A 22,811-nucleotide genomic window follows, 5' to 3' on the forward strand; every position below is an offset into this window, starting at 1 on the left:
TTTCTATCCAGGAGTCTCACACTTGCCTGGTTAAACATGTTTCTTTTATTCTTTTAAATGTTGCTGTTAATAGAATTGTTTCCTTGATTTCATTTTTGGATTGGGGCAGTCTTTTGAAATAAGGACATGAGTGGGAAAAAGCAGAGGAAGGCTGTTGACACCTAGAGAAAAACAAGTATAAACACAGACAAAAAAAGCAGGAGCCAGAAACTATGTAAAAAAACAAGGCACTGGGAAAGTTGAAAAAGAGCAGGGTTGTGAGGGTACTACACCTGACAAAGGCTTAAGCAAAATCAAGCTTTCAAGACAAGATTCCTAAAGCAAGGCAGGAGTATTCTAGGATTAGACAAGAGCTCACCCAACAAGGAAAACAGACCACCAGTTTGAACCAGACAGACTCGCTTAGCCAGCTGGCAATATGGTTTCGCCACTTCTTAGAAAAGAAGAATGGAGGCAGGGTGCGGTGGCTCACACCTGTATTCCCAGCATTTTGGGAGGCCGAGGCAGGTGGATCAGGAGATGAAGACCATCCTGGCTAACATGGTGAAATCCAGTCTCTACTAAAAATACAAAAAAATAGCCGGGTGTGGTGGCACGGGGCACCTGTAGTCCCAGCTATTTGGGAGGCTGAGGCAGGATAATTGCTTTAACCTGGGAGGCAGAGTGCACCAAGATAGCACCACTACACTCCAGCCGGGGCAACAGAGCGAGACTGTCTCAGAGGAAAAAAAAGGAAAGAAAAGAGGAATGGAGAGGTGTGCTCAAAAGCCACCACTAGGCCTTCAGAATGCTTTGTGTGTCTGTGTCTTGGCAGAATGAGCCAAATGTAGTTTCTTCATACCCCATGAGACACACTCAGCAAATGCTGTCCTCATACAGAACTACCTCTCGGTGTCCTCATACTCCAATACCTGCACCAAAGCGTTCTACCTATAGAAATCCTAGCACCTAGACATAATCAGCCAAATACATGGCTCCCTCAGCCTCCAACCAAAGATTCCGTATTTCCATCTGAGTGGAACAAAATCCCACTGCGTTCCTAATACCTCCTGTAATTTTGCATATGGGAGACATGGTATGTGACATTCTCTTCAGTAAATTGTAATGGATTGGGGAAGGAGAGAGAAACTGAGTTCAGGCCTAACTTTCCAGAGGACAAAATAAATCTCTCTTGATAACTGCAATTATCTGAGAACTATTTCAAAGAAAACTCTTGGTGTCATCCTGGCCTTTGCTCAAGGGTATGGCTTTCCATCAGTCTCTCTTGCTCTCTCACATACATACGTATGTGTGTATGCATACGTACGTGTATATACATACATGCATCCATATAGCCATATTGTCCCTCTCTATACACACACTCACACACCCCGCCAACCTCTAAGACCCTGACACGAATGGTGAGTGCCTAGGCAGGGGTCAAACAAAGTCTACCCTGCCAGAGGATTGCCACAAACACCTTTAAGCACGCAGATTCCTCGGCTCCTCCCAGACACACTGAATCTCAATGTCTCGGATTCTGATTTGGGGAATCCTCCAGGGCAGGAGCTCCCGGGCGACTGTGATGCACCTGGAGGCTGGAGGTGCTCAGATCTAGGGAGGAGGCGGTACTGGTGCAGCAGTGGGGGAAGAGAGGAGGGGACGGTGCCTTTAGGAGACCAGGTGTTAGGACCGGAGGACAAGCGACCAGCTGAGCGGGAGGCCCCAGGCCGCCCCGCCGCCAGGTGGTAACCTTTGGCCACGCTTGGCCCGGAGCCACCGCCAGAGCCGCCCCGCCCCGCCACCCTGTCCTCTGATTGGTCGCCTCCCCGCCCGGCCCCCGGCCTCGGCCAATGGGGCCGGCGCGCGCCGGAAGTCGGAAGCGCGGCAGCGTCGGCGGTGCTACCCCGGGACAGCTGTAGTCTGGCGCCATGCGAGGCCTCCGGCCAGGTCTGACGGCCAGGCGTCTCCTCCCGCTGCGGTTGCCGCAGCGGCCGCCCGGGCCCCGGCTGATGAGCCGGCAGGCGGCCGGCGCCCTGGAGCGGGCCATGGACGAGCTGCTGCGCCGCGCGGTGCCGCCGACGCCGGCCTACGAGCTGCGGGAGAAGACGCCAGCGCCCGCCGAGGGTCAGTGCGCGGACTTCGTGAGCTTCTACGCCGGCCTGGCCGAGACGGCCGAGCGGGCCGAGCTGCTGGGCCGCCTGGCGCGGGGCTTCGGCGTGGACCACGGCCAGGTGGCCGAGCACAGCGCCGGCGTGCTCCAGCTGCGCCAGCAGCAGCGGGAGGCCGCGGTGCTGCTGCAGGCGGAGGACCGGCTGCGCTACGCGCTGGTGCCGCGCTACCGCGGCCTCTTCCACCACATCAGCAAGCTGGACGGCGGCGTGCGCTTCCTGGTGCAGCTGCGGGCCGACCTGCTCGAGGCGCAGGCCCTCAAGCTGGTGGAGGGGCCAGACGTCCGGGTAAGGGGCCGCCCTCGACCCCCCGGCAGCGCCGACGGGCCGCCCGCCCCGAGTAGTCCTCACTTCCCCACTCCACGCCCCGCACACCCCGCCTTCCCTGCCTGAAACCACGCTGACTTCGCCCGCGGTTACTGACCGCCACCTGTGCCCCCTTCCCACGCTGTCTGAGTCCTGGCCTTGCCAGAGCACATCCCTGCCTCCCTCCAGTCTGGCCTTGAAGTCCTCATTTGTATAGTGTTTACTAAGTACTCCGCACTTGGTGACCTTTAAGGTAACTGTCACCTCTTGTACCTGATTAGTGTGTGCTATACCGTCTCTTATTTAATCACTGTAGCTGAGAAGTGTTTTATCTTTATGGTATACCTGCACTAGAGTGTCAGGCTGAGCATCAGGCAGCCTTCTGAGACCCTGGATGGTGTTTCATAGGTTAATTGGGCACCCACTGTGTGTGAGACGTTGTCCTAAGATGTCCTGTGAAATGCACAAAGATAAATAGGACTCAAGGTCACCACCACCACGCAGGAGTCTCCATGGCTTCTGGCCTTCTCTCCGCTGCATGACTTTTGGTAGGACAACTGAACTCCCTCAGTTCAGTACTTAATGTGATGATTCCGAGTTGGCTTCTTGAGTTAATCGGGCATTAGCACTGCTTATTCATGTTAGATGCAGATACATACTCTGAGGTTTAAATGATTATAACCCAAAAGATGGCCTAGAGCAACGTATAGTCCTTTTATACTATTAGTATTAAATACGGCGAAACACTAACCTGCCCTTTTTATTTTTATTTTTGAGACAGGGTCTCACTCTGTTGCCCAGGTTGGAGTACAGTGGTGCCATTACGGGTCGCTGTAGCCTCAACTTGCACCACGCTCCAGCGATCCTTCCACCTCAGCCTCCTGAGTAGCTGGGAATACAGGTGCAGGCCACCACGCCTGGCTAAGTTTTTTAGACAGTCTTGCTCTGTCACCAGGCTGGAGTGCAGTGGTGTGATCTTGGCTCACTGCAACCTTGGAGTTTAAGCGGTTCTTGTGCCTCAGCCTCCCTAGTTCCTGGGATTACAGGCACTTGCCACCATGCCCAGCTAATTTTTTTGCATTCTTTGTAGAGAGGGGGTTTCATCATGTTACCCAGGCTTAACCTGCCCTCTTCATGAATGAAAAATGATGTAAGTGTTTCAGCAAGTTCTGGACATTCAGAAGTTTGTGAGCAGTTGGTGTTAAAAAAAAAAAAAAATGCTGAGCAGGTGAATGATTATGACCTAACCCATTTAAGAACTCTGATACTAGTTTAATAGTTTTCATTTTCATTCTTTCAGTCTTAGGTAGGTGATAACGTGTATCCCTTTTACAGCAAAGGAGATAGATGCTGCGATTCTGTGACTTGTCCTTAACTTCAGAGCAAAAAGCCCTCACTGATCACCCACACAAATCTAGGTTTCTTTGCACTACGTGTATTAGAAACTTTCTTATTTTTTTGGCTACTTAGTCTTAGATGCATAATAATGGGCATAATTAAGGATGGGATTAATGCCTGGATTGACAACAGTGGCCATGATTTAATTCCCCATGATAGCTGGTTAGTTTGCAGTGCTAAGCGTTACTGAGGGCCAGGCATCTTTGGTTCCAAGACAGAAAACCTACAGTTGTTCATTGCGTGACATGAAATCAGTCATGAATTCTTAACGGTGTTGAATTGTCTTGTTCTGGGCTCAAGCCTAGTCGGAATGGATGAGCTTTTCTGATCCCCACTATGGACAGAGTACTTGCGATATATCCAAGTAAATGATCAACTCCCCAAAAACTGGGAAACTTGTCTTAAATTTCTTGCATAGCAGAATGATGAATGAATCATTGCAGTAGATTCCTGGGTGCCCTGGCATGAGACACACTTGACACTAATCATTCAGCATTGATGTGGAGTTGCGACTGCCCCACACCCTGTCATAGATTTTTGAGCCTGGGAGGAAGTCACGAAGAGCTTGAAAGGTTTCTGCACAGCTGAGAGAGTCCTCATATCAGACATGTGGACAGCTTTGTTCCTCATTTATTTTTCACACCCAGTCCAATTCTGAGTTACCTGGTTCTGTGAGATGTTGTGGAATACATCCTTCTGTTCTTCCCCATGCAGGAAAACTTGAGTATCACATAGTTGGGAAGGAACACATTGCATGGCAGCCGAACACACTCACATTCAGCCCTGACTTGTTGAGAAGAAGGAGCTGGCCCCTGGGAAATACAGAGGCTGCTGTGTCCTCAGACGTTCACAAGTTTCCTTGCTTTTTGACCAAGGCTATCTATATATATAAGGGAGAAAACACTGCCTACTATAATGCCAGGCCAAAAGTCCTGTGGACTGGAGATATTTATCAAACCTCTAGAATGGATAACGGCACCCTGACCTTTGCCTCTACACATAGTTTGGACATAATGGCTCCGGGAGCCTTTTTGTGATTGCTCTGCCATGCCCCTTCCATTTCTTTACCTAGAAATCCTAGCCTTATATTCAGTGCATATAACTATTAGTAGCTGAACCTGTTAATTCCCTTCCTCGTCCCTTGTTCTACATAGTTAAGTTTCCTCGTGTGTGTGTGTGTGTGTGTGTGTGTGTGTGTGTGTGTGTAGGTTTCTGTTTTGTTGTGTTTGTTTATTTTTTTTAGAGATGCGATCTTGTTACTTGTTCAGGCTGGTCCTGTATTCCTGGCCTCAAGCAAGCAATCCTGCAGTCCCAAGTGCTGGGATTATAGATAGGCATGAGCAGAGATGTAATTTTTTTTTTAATTTCTGTCATTTAAATTAGTCTGTGGATGGAGTTAAATTGTTCTATGCATAGAACCTGAACTGGGATCTGATATTATAACTATCACCAGAAATCAATGTGGTATGATCTGATATTTTTTTTTAATCTGATCTTTTTTTTTTTTTTTTTTTTTTTTGTTACAGTCTTGCTGTGTTGCCCAGGCTGGAGTGCAGCAGCACAGTCTCGGCTCACTTCATCCTCCGCCTCCTGGGTTCAAGTAATTCTCCTGTCCAAGCCTCCCAAGTAGCTGGGATTACAGGTGTCCACCACCACACCCAGCTAATTTTTGTATCTTTAGTAGAGACAGAGTTTTACCATGTTGGCCAGGGTGGCTCGAACTCCTGACCTCAGGGGATCGCCTGCCTCAGCCTCCCAAAGTGCTGGGATTACAGGTGTGAGCTACCACGCCTGGCCCCATTTTATTTAAAAGACTCTGTTTTAAAGCAGTTTTAGGTTCACAGCAAAACTGAGTAGAAGATAGAGATTTCCCTTATACCCCCTGCCATCACCCAGGCATAGCTTCCCTCATTATCAACATCCCCCAAGAGAGCCGGACATTAGTTACAACTCAGGAAGATACACTGACACATCCTTGTCACCCCAAGTCCCCAGTAGACATTAGCATTCACTTGTAGTGTTGAACATTCTGTGGGTTTGGTGTGGAGTCCATTTTGATTCCATTCCTTTTACCTCAGTCTGGATTTTGCATCGACATTAATGAGGTGACTCAGGTAGAACTTCTTCGTTTTAAGGCATCCGGCATTAGAAAACACCAGAAGTTTGACACAGGACGCTTTAGTGCAGGCTTCCCAGACCCCCAAGGGCTTTCCTAAGCGCTGAGTGCTCCCAGGGGAGCAGGGGTCTCACTCCCAGGTTGCCCCGGTCTCGGCACCCTGGGTATGTGCACACTGAGCCCTGTCACACAGGTGTGCTACTTGCCTGGCTTCTTTTGGCCTTTGCACGTGCTAGATAAGCACATGTGAGCATGCACTGTTTTACCGGAGAGCTGCTGTGGGCTGGACCTGAGCGTTTCCCTGGGCCTGAATGTAGTTGGCTGTGTGATGCTGCTCAGGTTCTTTTCTTACTGAATGCTATAGGTGCAAAGGCACTTTTAGAATAAGTGGCAAATGTGAAGCCACAGAATGATGCTGATGCTGTGTCGGTTTTTGTTCGTTTATGTGTTTTTAGACGGAGTCCTACACGCAGTCGGGCTGGAGTGCAGGGGCATGATCTTGGCTCACTGCAACTTCCGCCTCCCAGGTTCAAGCAATTCTCCTGCCTCAACCGTCCGAGTAGCTGGAATTACAGATGCCCACCACCATGCCCAGCTAATTTATTTTTATTTTTAGTAGAGACCGGGTTTCACCATGTTGGCCAGGCTGGTCTCAAACTCCTGACCTTGTGATTCGCCACCTCAGCCTCCCAAAGTGCTGGGATTACAGGCATGAGCCACTGCACCCAGCTGATGCTATGTGTGTTACAGGACAGTGGGCATAGTGGAAGAAGCAAGAGACCGAGAAGGGAGTTTGTTTCCAGGCCCGTCTTTGCCATCCATTGCTTAGAGAAGTGAGTTTAGGTGATTTTTATCCAACTCACTGAACCCTCCTGGGCCCATTGACACTGCATTGAGGGGAGAAATTCAGTTGATTGTTGGTCAGCTGAGAGGCAGCCTTCCACTCCTCCAAGAATAATATATTGGAGCTTTGCTAAAATATGGTATAAAAATGAGGGCATGGTTTGTCAAGACTTTGGTCTCTGACCAGGGATTGGCATTATTGAAAATGCGTGAATCCAGAAGACTGGTGTTTCCTTTGTGAGCATAGCCCAGCATGAGGACAGGAGACATGTGACCGGGCTGGGATACCTCTCTCTCCTTGGATATTTCAGATCAGGTAAGGTATCTCTTCTTTATGTTGGGGAGTCATTATCCTTTTTGATACAAAGTTCAGACCCAGTATCAGGTCTCCGGGCTGGGAAGAAACAAGTGCTATTTGAAAGTTTTCACAGTGTGCAATGGCCAAGTGTCTGTGTGGTGTTTGTCTAGATAGCAAACCCGGTGCATGGAGAAGGTAGACCCTATCCATGGTTAATGATAAGGATGTTAGGAGGTCCCTGTTACCAATGCCTTGATGCGTGTCACGCCCTCACTTCTGTGCTGTGCTATGTTCATCTCATGTAGATTTGCAGAGCTCCTCGGACTATAATAAGTGGATTGATCTTAATAGATTTATTCTAAGAGAAAATTTTAGTTGTTTTAATAATTAAGGAATTTGTAGAGAGGGTAGTTGTCAATATCCCTTACTACTGTGATCACAAAACTCAATTTTAATCTGTAGAAAAGAGAGTAATAAAGAAATAATTTAGTATGGAGAGTGACAGAAAAATCGGTAAAGCACTAGGTTTGATGGCTCATGCTGTAGTCCCAGTACTTTGGGAGGCTGAGGCAGGCAAATCACCTGAGGTCAGGAGTTCGAGACCAGCCTGGCCAACATAATGAAACCCTCTCTACTAAAAATACAAAAATGATGGCAGATACCTGTAATCCTAGCTACTTGGGAGGCTGAGGCAGGAGAATTACTCGAACCTGGAAGGTGGAAGTTGCAGTGAGCTGAGGTCACACCGTTGCACTCCAGCCTGGGCAACAGAGTGAGACTCCGTCTCAAAAAAAGATCTATAAAGTGGCATAATTATATCAGGAAAAGAAGTACAGGCAGTGCTCGACTTACGACCACGGTCGGGACTGCAGAACAGTCGTAACACGATTTGGTCGTAAGTTGAGTAGGCCATATGTGCAGTTGAAATGGTGCACGTGGAGATGGTAGTGCTGCCAGAAGCTGGTCTGCACTGTCGTACGCCCAGTTGGGCAGCGTTTGCACTGCCAGACGCTGGCAGTCGTGGCTAGCGATTGTGGTCGTAAAGTCGAATGGTCGTAAATTGCATAGGTCATAAGTCGATCAATACCTGTATTCCCTTTGAAATGTTCTCTTTTTTTGAGACGGAATCTCACTCTGTTGCCGAGGCTGGAATGCAATGGCGTGATCTCTGCTCACTACAACCTCTGCCTCCCAGTTTCAAGCAATTCTCCCACCTCAGCCTCCCAAGTAGCTGGGATAGGCACTTGCCACCATGCCCAGCTAATTTTTGTATTTTTAGTAGAGATGGGGTTTTACTCTGTTGGCCAGGCTAGTGTCGAACTCCTGACCTCACATAATCCACTCGCCTCAGCCTTCCAAAGTGCTGGGATTACAGGTGTAAACCACTGCACCCAGCTGTGTTCTTACTTTTTAAAAGATTCTTTTCCTCTGGTCTGAGTGAGTTTGGAGGCTCATTACTGTGTCTGGATGTGTGGCCTCCTGAACATAGGGGAGTTTGTGGGTATGTGTGTCCCTGTGGTTTCATGGTAAGTGTGGGTACGAGGATGCAGTATGTGTTATAGGCTTTTGTTTTTTCTCCAGATGCCCAGTGGGTTGATGACTTCAGTTTCTTAGAGGTGAAATCACAATGAAACTGAGTTGAATCCCCAGTAGAGGGGAAGGTCTGAGCAAGATTCAGCAATTTGTGGGCACTCAAGGGAGGCTGACCATTAATTCTTGGAAAGGGTTCCCGATGGGCGGTTTGGACCTCGGAATTAGGGTGGAATGAGAGGTGCTCGAACCTTAACAGAGGCACAGAAACTAGAGAAGGGACGTGTTCCCACTGCCACAGCCACCCGGCCATGCTAGACAATTGTGTTTCCTCTGCCTTTTAGTTAATAGAGTACTCCTTGTAGGTTCTAGTAAATTCTGTGCTTAGCTATGCTAAATAATAGTTATTTTTAAATAGGAAAGTATACCCCAGTATGAAGTGTACACCTGCAGAGTGGCAGCTCATGTAGTGGGAATTGTCCCCAGGTTTCTCAGCCTCTGCAGGGCTGCCCTCATCCATGGCCTTCAACTCCCTTTCCCAGCTCAGGGCTTCTGGACAAGGGAAGGTAGGTTTTCGTCACATACCCAAAAGAGGCAGATCTTGATAGATCTTCAAAAGAGAGGGAACCAAGTTCTCTTTTAAAAGGAAAAGTTGGCTGGTCTAAGCAGCATCGTACAAGACAACAGAATTAACAATACAGAATACACAGAGCCGGGTGCAGTGGCATGCACCTGTAGTCCCTGCTCCTTGGGAGGTTCAGCTGAGCCCAGGAGTTCAAGTCCAGCCTGGGCAACACAGCAAGACCTGTCTCTAAAAAAAAATGTAATAATAAGACGCACTCGAGCAGAATCAACTGAGAACTGTCACTGACCTTAGCATCATCAGGATATTCCCAGCAGTTGTGTTTCTCAGTCTTGTATTGGTGATAAATGGTGGCTGAATTAATGCACATACAGTCGAGGAGGCTTCTTTCCTTGGTGGCGTTTGTATCCTGGCAACCTTGCCGCGTGCTGTGGTTCATTCCAGCCTGAGCAGCTGCTGCTGCTGTTAAAACTGAGCAACAGAGGCTTCTCACCTTTAGCCTAGATTCCCAGTTCTCGTGTACCAACATCACATTTTGTGGCTGTCAGGAGCCCAAAATAGAATGAAGAGATTTGTAGGGGAGGAGCTTTCATCAGCCAAACCATTTCTTTCATAATTAATATTGAATTGATAGTAAAACTAGGTATTTCCTGCTTTTTTCCCATCATGATTGTAAGAGAGATGCCAGTACATCTTACACAGAGCTCAGCTCACCCGTTCCTAACCTGGGATGTGGAAGTCCCCCTGGCTTCTGGGATGGTCTGTGGGTAGGTATCAGAGGAGTCCATGAACCCCAGGAAAATGTGTTTGCAGTATTCTGGGGACAGGGCCTGTGGTTTTTAGCATATACTCAGTTTTGTGAGGATCCCAGAAGGCTAAGAAGCACTGTCGTCAAATGCAGAAAATGCCGTTTCATAAAGGGCCATTCTGTGTCACGCAGCAAAATACCTCTCTCGTCCCCCGCCTCCTGCTACTTTCTAATCACCTTCTTTCCATTTTTCCATCTTTTTCGTCGGATATCAATCTATTAGTGAATGTTTTGGGAACTGTAGGAATGAATCAGAAATGGACTCTGCCTTGACAGAGTTTACAACCAAGTAAAGGAGATTCAGTTAGGGAATGTAGAGTTAAAAGGAATTGCAGAGATCATCTGATCAGCCATCTGTCCAATGCTTAAATCCTTTTTAAAAAGCTCTGCTGAGTTCTGTCCACCCAGTGCTCATCACTTCCAGTGCTGAGGGTCAGCATCTTCCAGGATGACCTCTGTGGACAGCCCTAGCTATTCAAAATTTCTTCTTGACAGTAAATTCAGTCCAAGTCTGATTGTCCACAGCTTCTACCAGTTGGTCCTAGATTGACTTCCCCGGCCCCCGTGGGGTCACACGGAACAAATTTGGGCTGTCTTTCGTGCCCAGTGATTAAACATTTAAAGGTAGTTCTCACCTCCTTCTGAAAACTTATCTGAGCCACCATCCCAAAACCTGCATCTCTTCCTCAGGCAACAGTTTTGAGTCCCTTCACCCTTTAACAGGAATTAAAATGTAAAATGGTCTTATAAAATTTGGAAACTGAGGCAGGAGACTTGCTTGAACCCAAGAGGCGGAGGTTGCTGTGAGCCGAGATTGCACCGCTCCAGCCTGGGACAAGGCAAGACAATGTCTGTCAAAAAAAAAAAATTATAGCTGTTGTAAAGCCATTCTTTCTATTTGTTGCCCATCATGTTCTTTATGGCCCATATACAGAGATTCAGAAGGTCGTTCCTGTAACGGATGTCCTGAGGTGTTTACTGTTGTTCAATAGTAATGTTCAGGGGATCTGTTAATATATAGTTCATCTGTGAGTGATAGAGACCCACAATAACAGTGATTTGAATCTGACAGACTTTGTCTGTCATGTGAAAGTCTACAAGTAGGCAGCCCAGAGCTGATTCTGCTCTTTGGTGTCCTTGGTGGATCCAGACTTGGATCTTGTTGCTCTGCCCAGAAAATCCTCATCTCCAAAGTCACGTCATGGCACAAGCTGGCTGCTCCAGTGCCAGCCATCACACCACCTTCCAGTTTGCAGTAGAAAAGACAAAAAGATGGGCCAAGGGTAGGCTCCTGCTGTCGTTTCAAATTCCCCAAAGTGGCTGCAAGAGAATGCTGCTTACACCTCGTTGGCCAGAACTCTGTCACATGGCTGACCCCCGGCTGCAGTGCGGTCTTGATACTGGACAGCTGTGTCCCTAGCTGAAAAGTGAGGCTTCTGTTGATTTGGAAGAAAAGGGATACAGCCACTGGGAACAGCAGGCTGTGGCCGTGCAGGCAGCACTGAGGTGGCGCTGCTCCTGCCCAGTGCCTGCGTTTTCCTGCTCTTGATTGAAAGGCTTCAGTGCTGATGGATCTTGGGTGGTCAAGTCAGCTCACATCATTTGGGGAAGCAGATACACTATAAATAAGTGGAGCAAACTCAGGATAATTTCATCAACTCTGAAATGCACTGGTTGCCACATACGACTCTTATTTTATGTCCCTCTAAGGTAGATTAAAAATGCTTCCAGTTACGGCAGGGCACAGTGGCTCATGCCTCTAATCCCAGCACTTTGGGAGGCCAAGGCAGGTGGATTGCCTGAGCTCAGGAGCTCAAGACCAGCCTGGGCAACATGGTGACACCCCATCTGTACAAAAAATAAAAGGAAAATTATCCAGGTGTGGTGGCGCTCACCTGTAGCCCCAGCTACTTGGGGGTCTGAGAGAGGAGGATCACCTGAGCCCAGGAGGTCGAGGCTGCGGTGAGATGTGTTCATGCCATTGCACTCCAGCCTGGGTGACAGAGTGAGACCCCGTCTTTCAAAAAAAATAGAAATGCTGCCAATTAGATTGTGACCCGCCATCATTCAAAAGATGCATGCTGACGTAAGAGATGTTAAAATATGAAAATGTACATCTCCAAGTTGATGAAATAGGGCTCCTGGACCAAGTACTTGTTTTTCTAAGGAAAAGCAGGAGTAATGTTTTGACATATCAAGGTTCCCGAGAGGCTGCGGACAGTGCTGTTGACCCCCTTGCTGTCTGTCATAGATTTCTCTTACAGTGTCTCTTCCATTGTTATGTTAACTTTATGTACTTAGTATGCTCACTCTGGTAAATGAATTGGAACATACTGTTTAATTTGGGCAACTTAGCTCAAATTGAATTATTTCTGTTCAGGGGTCTTACAGACTGAAGTGGTTACATCTAAATCGAGAGTTGAGTTAAAGCCTGACTTGGTTTGAGACAAGAGTCTGACAGAGGAATCTTGGGAAAAGCTGTTGAGAGGATCATCTTACACAGTCGTCTTCCGTATCGTGTCGGCGCGTTTTCATTCCCTGTGCTGCCACAGCACAGAGCTGGGCTTGATCTGTTGTCCCCTGAAGGCCTGTGTCTTCTCCTTTCAGGAGATGAATGGGGTGCTGAAAGGAATGCTCTCCGAATGGTTTTCCTCCGGGTTCCTTAACCTGGAACGTGTTACCTGGCATTCACCATGTGAGGTGCTGCAGAAAGTCAGTGAGTAAGTATTCAGGTTTTCATTTGCTTTGTGCAGATATTTTTCATGTGTATTTATATGTGTTTTATTTTGGCTAAAAGTCAGTCTATCTCCCTTCACATGTGCAGTTTATTTCAAGTCTAATAAAATCCAAACACGATATTTGCAAATGTGACTGTCGCCACACGTGATACTAAGATCGTGGAGGAAGAGGAAAGAGCACCAAGAGAAACTGATGCATCTCTTGGTGACCTGCACATGGGGTCTTACTTGTGTCCTCTTGTTTAAAGCAAACAGGCCCATTTTCTGTCTTCCCAAGACCCCACGATCAGAACTGTAGAAACTCACTGGACCAAGCATTGGCATTCATCATCAAAACGACATTTAGCCCACCTGGTTGTTAAGATGTCTTCCTAGGGCCGGGCGCGGTGGCTCAAGCCTGTAATCCCAGCACTTTGGGAGGCTGAGGCGGGTGGATCACGAGGTCGAGAGATCGAGACCATCCTGGTCAACATGGTGAAACCCCGTCTCTACTAAAAATATTAAAAATTAGCTGGGCATGGTGGCACGTGCCTGTAATCCCAGCTACTCAGGAGGCTGAGGCAGGAGAATTGCCTGAACCCAGGAGGCGGAGGTTGCGGTGAGCCGAGATCGCGCCATTGCACTCCAGCCTGGGTAACAAGAGCGAAACTCCGCCTCAAAAAAAAAAAAAAAAAAAAAGATGTCTTCCTAGGTTAAAGTCTCTCAACAAACTATATCATGTGTTACATCCAGGACGCAGTATAACACAGGCTAGCGTGGCATGGTGCCTCACAACCCGGGACTCTTTGTGAGTAAGCGTCTTCACGTTACATGTAGTCCCACAAAATCCAAGGTTTGAAAAGTGTCCTACTCTTGGAAATGTAACCAATTCAAAGGGCTGACGGTGCCTGCTGCCATTTCACGTGCTGAAAGCACAGTAGCGGTGGGTGAGGTTGCTAGACAGAATAAACCAGATGAGCCCGGTGTTGGCAGCACTGACAGCGCTTCACAGAGATCCCAAGGAAAGAAAAGACGCAGTGTCCAACACCAAGCATTTGATTGGGTTTTGTGTGAAAATATGCCGCGTGAATCCTGCCCCAGAGCCTCACAAACTCCTCTTAAAACTGGGATTAAAATTGGAGCACAATTTTGTTTGTAAAATGGTCATTCATTGTAGTTCCTCTCAGTGGGTTCTGTTTCTCATTAAAATGACTTTCTTTCCATTAAAGCTCTATTTAAAAAAATTTGTTTGACTTAGATGAATAATATGAATAGCAGTCATAAACCATTATTTAAGTTGTGAATTATACGTTTGTCTTACCTCTTTACAAATTTCACCCCAGGTCGGAGGCCGTGCATCCTGTAAAAAATTGGATGGACATGAAGCGCCGTGTTGGGCCCTACAGAAGGTGTTACTTCTTTTCTCACTGCTCCACCCCTGGGGAGCCCCTGGTTGTTCTGCACGTGGCACTGACCGGTGACATCTCCAGCAACATCCAGGTACCTGCGATGGTCAATTCGGGACAAGATAGGCATCCCACAAAGTCCCTTAAGTTGTGTTTTTGTTTTTACTTGATTTTATGCTCTGTTTTTGAAAAGAAATGGTTTTGGGCTTTTTAATTGCTTAAATAAAGTCTCCAGATGTGTAGGTCTAGAGTGTAGAAGTGTAGCAGGCAGGCAGTTACGGAGCAAGGACGGCGTTCATCTGGCTGCGTTGACCTTGGGTTGAGAAACAGTTAAAGTCTCTCATGGAACACGTTTGTGAGGCAGAAAGTAATTGTGAAGGAAGAAGAGACAGGATACCTGGTTCTTACATGGTTCACCTTTACAGCTTTTGTTAAATGCCTATGGGGAGTTTTGAAAGAGACTTGATTGGAAAATTGAAAGATAAACTCCATCCCTGATGCGTGATTTGGGCCCAGGATGCTGCCTGGCGAGTGCAGGTTATGGGACTTGTGGTTGATAGTGGCAAGCTGCTCTGCTCCTGGATGAGTTTGGCAAGAATGTCTGAAATGCTCATGCAGGCCCATGGGGGCAGAAGAACAAGGGACCACATTGGAGGGTCTGGAAATAGGAGCGCTAAAGACAGGTGGCAGGGAGCCTGAGACTCCTGGGCCAGCACAGGTTTGCTCAGGCCAAGAGGACGTGAGGGACTGTTAGAAAGCTGAGTGGATGGTGGTCCGGCACAAGGTGAGTGCCCTAAGCAGGTGTCCTGCTGAGAAGTTAGAGAACATCGCAAATGAGCGGATGTTCCTAATCACCAAGGAGAAACTCATCCCCTTACAGTGTTTGTGTTTGAAGGAATCACACTCTGACGCCCTGTTGGTGGGATGAGGGGCCATTCTGACTTCTTTCAGGGCAGTTTTGCAAGATGTATGAAAATTCAGATTGTGCGTTCCTTCTGGCCTAAAAATTCCACCTTAGGAACTTCTCCTGGGGAGATGCTCAGCCCTGAGAGTTAGATGGCTGCTCCTGCAGCATTGCTGACAGTTAGAAAGGCTGGATGAGACTGGGCGCGGTGGCTCAAGCCTGTAATCCCAGCACTTTGGGAGGCCGAGGCGGGTGGATCACGAGGTCAAGAGATCGAGACCATCCTGGTCAACATGGTGAAACCCCGTCTCTACTAAAAATACAAAAAATTAGCTGGGCATGGTGGTGCGTGCCTGTAATCCCAGCTACTCAGGAGGCTGAGGCAGGAGAATTGCCTGAACCCAGGAGGCGGAGGTTGCGGTGAGCCGAGATCGCGCCATTGCACTCCAGCCTGGGTAACAAGAGCGAAACCCCGTCTCAAAAAAAAAAAAAAAAAAAAAAAAAGAAAGGCTGGATGATAACCTAAGGCCCATCAGGAGAAAATGGGCTCCGGGGGTGTGTTGTAAACACATGGTGTGGCCTCACGTACGTCGGATTTCTGTCACATATTTAAGTATTGATGTAGGTTTATATTTTGACATGGAAAGCCAAGCTTGACTTATTGTTGAGGTGAAGTTCAAGTTTATACAGTAGCATGCGTAGAGTGTGGTCTTATGATCGATATTAATAATACCTGTTGAGTATGTGCTCTGTGCCTGTCAGTCCATGAAGCACATTTTGTGTGTTACTGCTCAGAGCGCCTGTGATTTAGGTATTATGAGAAAACTGAGGCTTAGGGGAACATTTGTAACTTATCCGTGACCATAGAGCAAGTAAGGGTGGAACTGGAATTCAAACCCCGCCCACATCCTGACTAAGGGGAAGGTGCCTTCCCTATGTGTAGAATTGCACGTATGTATTTGGACACATGAGAATATGCGTGGGTCCGCAGTCCTGTGTATATTTAACAGTGTGCATACTGGGAGCCTATGAGACAGATCTGGAAAGGTGTCCATGAAAAGGTCCACAGCAGCGGGCGTGGGGATTAGGTTTTGGAGTAATTTAGTATTTTTTCTTTTTTATTAATTAATTTATTTTTATTACTAAAGATGGGATTTCTCCATGATGGCCAGGCTGGTTTTGAACTTCCGACCTCAAATGATCCACCCACCTCGGCCTCCTAAAGTGCTAGGATTACAGGCGTGAGCCACCATGCCCAGCCTAATTTAGTATTTTTTCTTTACGCATGTATTTTTTTTTCTCCTTTTTGTTCGTTTTATTCACTTTGCCTTGTAAAAAAAAAATTTTTGCCTCTTTAATGTTAAACATACCTCCCTGTATAACTAAAGAAAGTTTTGTTTTTATTTTGAAAACTTTAAAAAAATATTGCTGGGATTTCTGCACAAAGAATCACAAGGTAACTTACAGACTCATGCCTGTAATCCCACCGCTCTGGGAGGCCGAGGCAGCCAGATCATCTGAGGTCAGGAGTTCCAGACCAGCCTGGCCAACATGGTGAAACCCCATCTCTACTAAAATATGAAAATTAGCTGGGTGTGGTGGCGGGTGCCTGTAATCCCAGCTACTTGGGAGGCTGAGGCTCAAACAAGAATCGCTTGCCAGGAGGCAGAGGTTGCAGTTAGCCAAGATTGCACCACTGCACTCCAGCCTGGGCAACAGAACGAGACTCCATCTCAAAAAAAAAAAAAGGAGATAAGCCTGGGAGTGATGTGAAGTGAGCTCTGTTCTTTGAGCCCCAGGGCTATTCCACAGAGTGCAGTGTAGGACAGCAGGCCCGGCGTGGGCGTCGGAGGATGTCCCTCCATGTCATGAGCTCTCCTGCATTCCTCACAGTGTTGCTTAACTTTGTAGGAGTCACAGACCCTGTTAAGAATGTAAAGGGAAAAAAGGCTGAGGACATTTTCCTCGGGGAAGATATGCATAAACTCACACATTCCATAGACAGTTTCAGAAAGTTTGTGGACTGACTGCCAGACCTGATGTATGCGCTCTGAGCTAAATACTTCTTCCAGAATCAGAGGTAGCTGGTAGAAGTTAAAACAGTTTAAATTGGTTCTTCAAAAGTAAGCTAGTATCCTTGCTTCGAAGCAATCGAAAAGGTAACCCCCTGCTATTCCACTGTTATCAAGTGGCCTTTAGAGTATTAAGGATTGTGCTTCAGAGTATTGGGGATTAGAAAATGCTGCAGTCAAAAATGAGAGGCAGTAAACTCAGACTTCAGTGAAGCAGCTTCCATTCTAGGTCGTTTCTTAGATTGCCTCACATGTACATCTGTGCAAAGGTGTGTTGCCATTAAGGAGAAACAAAGATGGCACAAAACCGAAAACGGACATGAAAAATTCAAACGAAGGTCAGTTTCCTAAAAGAAAATGTTGTGGGACTGCATATGGCCTCTTGAGAAATGTGAGAAACTAGGGTCAGAGGAATGGAGGAAAGACAGTTAAATGGTGTCAAAAACCAGGACTTTAAGGACAAGCTGAAGGAACTGAAGCTGTTTGGTCTCGAGGATCAGCGTGTTAGTGCTGAGTGTCGGCGGGGGAGTTTATGGAGCACATTTTTGTTTGCACAAAGGCTTAAAAGAGACAGAAAGGGACATGTGTTGCTCATCAACAAAGTTTGCATGAACATTGCAAAATGGCACAAACAGTGCAGCCCTGAGGACCCCAAGGAGGCTGAGGACATTTTCCTGTAGAGAGTTTTCAGAACAGCAGCTTTTAGGCTCTGTAGCCTGAACCCCAGCTGGGGAAGCTGAGTTCTCTGCCATCTCTTTCAGTGCTCTGAGAATTGTCTTCTGACCCCATCAACAGGGTTGCCATATGGGCTGCAGAGCGTCCAGGCTGTCCTAAGAACCATCGTTCATGTTTTCCAGGCAATCGTGAAGGAAAGTCCTCCATCAGAAACAGAAGAGAAAAACAGAATTGCTGCTGCCATCTTTTATTCTATCAGTTTGACCCAGCAGGGGCTCCAGGGGGTGGAGCTGGGAACATTCCTCATAAAGCGAGTTGTCAAGGAGTTGCAGGTAAGTGACACGCAGGGAAGCCCAGTCACACTTGGCTTCCATGTGGTCGAGTCAGCGAACCTCGTGGGGTGTCAGGTGCCGTGAGGGACACAGATGAAGACAGGAGCTAAAGGGACAGGCAGGGAATAGAAAGGGTGCCAGCAGCCCCCCAGCAGCTCCTAGGAGCCATGAGTCTCCCAGAGAGATGAGAATGATGCTGAAATGAGGCCTCCAGCCCAGCTGCGCAGCTGCCAGCAAGATGCAGTTGTGTTCTGAGGTCATCAGCTGTCTCTAGGGCGACCTCATTGTGATCTGCTCAGGACGCTCTTGATTTCATGCGTCCTGGTGTAAGTATCATTCTCAGGTGTCCCAGCCTGATGGCACAGCTGGTGGTCATCCTGCCGTGTCAGACCTCCCCCTGCCCCTGCCCACACTCTCAGGGTCTCTGGTGCCTGACATGCTGTCAGCATGGGCCTTCTCACAGCCTGTGAGGGGGTGCCGAGGTTAGACCAGAGGGCTCAAAGGTAGGTGCTTCGGCTCAGTTTGATCTAACTCCCTTTGCTTTGCTGCCCTGTGAAAAACACATTAACCATCCTACAACAGAAACCTAGGCTTTCAGAAACCACCAACCTCAGCAGGGGTTTGAATAAACTCAGATGTGTAGAATCTAGTGCTTAGTTGCAGTAGCTAGATGGTTGCTAATGACTGGCTCTGAGTGGGGTACTCTCTGTGTTGGGGGCTGCAGATAGCTGCAGCAAAGCCCTTCCTTAGAGGGTGACAGTGTGCAGTGGGGACATCTACATGCTCTTCATAAATTCATAATCAATTTCAAATTGAAGCCCTCAGGATTAGGCTGGGTGTTGGCTTCATTACCACGCAGCCATGTTTCCCCTGGGTAACAATAAGCCACCTCTCATTCACACAGTTTCCTTGTTCCTCTGTCTTAGCTGAGGGTGGTAACGAGCAGGGCAGGGAGGGGAAATGTATCAGGGTAAGGAAGGCAGGAAGAGGAGGAGCAGATCCTGGGATTTGGGGGAGTCAGGCCTTACCTACTAGCCGTCCTGAGGGTGCCATTTACCTGCCCCTGTGCAGCCAGTGTGGAGTCCTCAAAGGGAGTCTAGAAGGGAGTGAATGACCCCTCTGCAGGGAGGCGCTCATCCGGGTTTACAAAAGTAGAAAGCAGCCAGGCATGGTGGCTCATGCCTATAATCCCAGCACTTTAGGAAGCCAAAGCACGCGAATCACCTGAGGTCAGGAGTTTGAGACCAGCCTGGCCCATGTGGTGAAATCCCATCTCTACTAAAAATACAAAAATTAGCTGTGTGTGGTGGTACACACCTATAGTCCCCGCTACTTGGGAAGCTGAGGCAGGAGAATTGCTTGAACCCAGGAGGCGGAGGTTGCAGTGAGCCAAGATCACGCCACTGCACTGCAGCCTGGGAGCAACTGTGTCAAAAAAGCAAAGCAAAAAACCTGGGAGCCACCACAAATGCTCAAGGAAAGGAACACGGTGAGGAGCATAATAGTCTTCCCTTTTCATTGTTCATATTACTCTGTGGTTAAAATTCTCTGTTTTTGAATTTTAAAATGATAAGAAAATGCTCACAATATAAATTCATAATGCAAAATGCAGAGTAAGTGTCTCACCCATGCAAAAATTGCATCAAGAAACACCAGCAGTTCACTGTAGCAAACTGTGGACAGTAGTTTTCTCAGTGTAGTGGAGTATGACGGTTTTCTTTTCTTCTGTCATTAATTTTTTTTTAAATTTCTATAGTGAGCATGTATTACATTTATAATCAGAAAGTGGTGGATTTTTGGAAATGAGAATGAGATCTGTCTATAGTCGGGACAATCACTGTTGAGCTGTGTCATGTGACTTGGAGAGATCCTTGCAGCCTCCTCCTCTGCCCCGTTGTGCACCCTCTGTGGTGTGGCTGGTTGTTCACTTATCCATCCCTGGGCACTCATGTGCCAAGCAACAGAGCAGCTTGTGGGGCCTCAGAGGTGGCCATGGGAGGGGCATGGTGTGCGGGACAGACACGGTCTGCAGTGAGTAACTGTGGGACACCCTGGCCGGCTGTCTGGTTTTAGGCAAGTCCCCCAACACACTAGTCTCGGTTTTGCCGACATGACAAGGGATGGTGGGGATCCAGGTGACCTGCCTCAGGGAGTCAGGATGTCTCCAGGGCCGGGCACACATCAGGTTCCTGATAACTGTTCCCTGCTGGGCGCGGTGGCGCATGGCTGTGGTCCTAGCTACTGAGCAAGCCAGGGCAGGAGGATGGCTTGGACCCAGGAGATCGAGGCTGCAGTGAGCCAGGATGACGCCACTGCACTCCAGCCAGGGCAATAGAGCAATACCCTGACTCTAAGGAAAAAAAAAGTTCTTGAAAGAAGATAAGTAACATGTATCGGATGTCACTTCGCCCGCTACACAGCAGCAACCGTAGGTTGAGAGGTGCTCCTCTCTTGGTAACGTGCCTGCTGAATTTGTGTGTTTTCTCCACCTTCCTTCCACCCCAACCATGCTTTACAGAGAGAGTTTCCTCACCTTGAGGTGTTTTCGAGTCTGTCACCTATACCTGGATTCACCAAATGGCTTCTGGGGCTTCTGAGCTCGCAAACAAAGGAGCACGGGAGGAATGAACTATTTACAGATTTGGAATGTAAGGAAATCTCGGAGATCATAGGTGGCCCCATTAACGAGACCCTCAAGCTCCGCCTCAGCAGCAGCGAGTGGGTGCAGTCAGAGAAGCTGGTGCGGGCACTGCAGGCCCCGCTGATGAGGCTGTGCGCCTGGTACCTGTATGGAGAGAAGCACCGCGGCTACGCCCTGAACCCTGTGGCCAACTTCCACCTGCAGAATGGCGCAGTGCTGTGGCGCATCAACTGGATGGCGGACGTGAGCCTCAAAGGCCTCACCAGCTCCTGCAGCCTGATGGCCAACTACCGCTACTTCCTGGAGGAGACCGGCCCCAACAGCACATCCTACCTCTGCTCCAAGAACATCAAAGCCTCCGAGCAAGTCCTCAGCCTAGTGGCCCAGTTTCAGAAGAACAGCAAACTCTGACAATAAACCTCTCTTGAGTCACACGGCTCCGGCTGAGAAGACAGTCATCTTCTGGAGGGGCTGGGAGTTATGAAGGAGCTTTCCAAGCAAAGCCAAAGTCGACTGTGTTCTCAGGCCTGCATCCAGGCCACGCTGTGAGGCCAGGCCTCAACTTCCCTTGCCCTGGGCAAGACATGTGCCCAGTGCAAGACAGTGGTGGGTGTGGATGCACACAGATGGGTAGGTCGCTGTGCGGTCTCCAGAAGATTCTGTCATTGCCCTTGGCCTGACTCTCTGCCCTGGGCTGGTGCCATGGCACCTCTGTCTTCAGGAAGCAGTGCAGCCTCTGCCAGTGTCGTCCCAGGGGGATCCGGCAGCCTCCCACTGACCAGGGCGAGTGGCCCAGATGAGAACAGATGTTCCTTCGCGCTCATAGAACAGAAGGCGGCGGTGGTTGCTTTAGCCATTTCTCTCCATGCAGTGCAAAGGGATAAAGGGCTGTGCTACAATTTCCCAGTTAAATTCTGAAGCTCATAAATGTATGAAAAGGTTTGTGACTTTGCACAAGGTGTGTGTAGTAAGTGAAATTGTTGAACACAGAAATCTTGCTGCTTGAGGCGTACGTTGGGTGGTAGGCTTTAAATTATCAGGGATTCAAGTTCATAGTGAACTTTACAGTAAAGAACATGTTTGTTCTATAAAACATTAAACATGATTATGTAATGGTGGTTGTCTTTAAAATTAGAGACTTGGGAAGGCTGAAATCTGCCAGCCAGCCAGTGGGGTGTTTGGCATGAAGGGACCTGCGATGACTCAGATAAAAACAAAGATGAAGGAAGGGACAATCACTGTGCTTGTGGGAGGAAGGGTGTGTGTGTGTGTGTATGTATGTATCAGTGCATGTCTGTGTGCATGTGCACTGGTGTGTATGTGTATATCAGTACATGTCTGTGTACATGTGCACCGGTGTGTATCTGTGTATCAGTGCATGTCTGTGCATGTGCACTGGTAACTGTGTATCAGTGCATGTCTGTGTACATGTGCACTGGTGTGTACTGTGTATCAGTGCATGTCTGTGTGCATGTGCACTGGTGTGTACTGTGCATCAGTGCATGTCTGTGCATGTGCACTGGTGTGTATCTGTGTATCAGTGCACGTCTGTGTGCATGTGCACTGGTGTGTATGTGTGTATCAGTGCATGTCTGTGTGCATGTGCACTGGTGTATACTGTGTATCAGTGCATGTCTGTGTGCATGTGCACTGGTGTGTATGTGTGTATCAGTGCATGTCTGTGTGCATGTGCACTGGTGTGTATGTGTGTATCAGTGCATGTCTGTGTGCATGTGCACTGGTGTGTATCTGTATATCAGTGCATGTCCGTGTGCATGTGCACTGGTGTGTATGTGTGTATCAGCGCATGTCTGGGTGCATGTGCACTGGTGTGTATCTGTGTATCAGTGCATGTCTTTATGTGCATGTGCACGGGTATGTCTGTATCTCTCAGTGCCCATCTGTGTACATGTGCACAAGCATGTCTGAATCTGTATCAGTGCACGTCTGCATGTGCATGAGCTTGTCTGTATAGTGCACATCTGTGTGTGCATGTGGTGCACGAGCGTGTCTCTGAATCTGTGTATCAGTA

At 48.1% G+C, this 22,811-nt stretch overlaps 1 protein-coding gene across 1 annotated transcript; it reads left to right on the forward strand.

Annotated features, from left to right (window-relative positions):
• The first annotated feature begins 1,869 nt into the window (after window positions 1-1,869).
• MLYCD (malonyl-CoA decarboxylase) lies at window positions 1,870-21,892 on the forward strand. Its single transcript, XM_039478654.2, has 5 exons — window positions 1,870-2,438; window positions 12,640-12,752; window positions 14,093-14,249; window positions 17,989-18,138; window positions 20,657-21,892. The coding sequence occupies exons 1-5, from the start codon at window positions 1,911-1,913 to the stop codon at window positions 21,188-21,190; spliced, it is 1,482 nt and encodes a 493-aa protein (XP_039334588.1). The 5' UTR covers window positions 1,870-1,910; the 3' UTR covers window positions 21,191-21,892.
• Window positions 21,893-22,811: the final 919 nt, after the last annotated feature.

Source organism: Saimiri boliviensis, chromosome 1 (assembly GCF_048565385.1).
Source record: "Saimiri boliviensis isolate mSaiBol1 chromosome 1, mSaiBol1.pri, whole genome shotgun sequence".
In the NCBI taxonomy this organism is placed as follows: Eukaryota; Metazoa; Chordata; class Mammalia; order Primates; family Cebidae; genus Saimiri; species Saimiri boliviensis.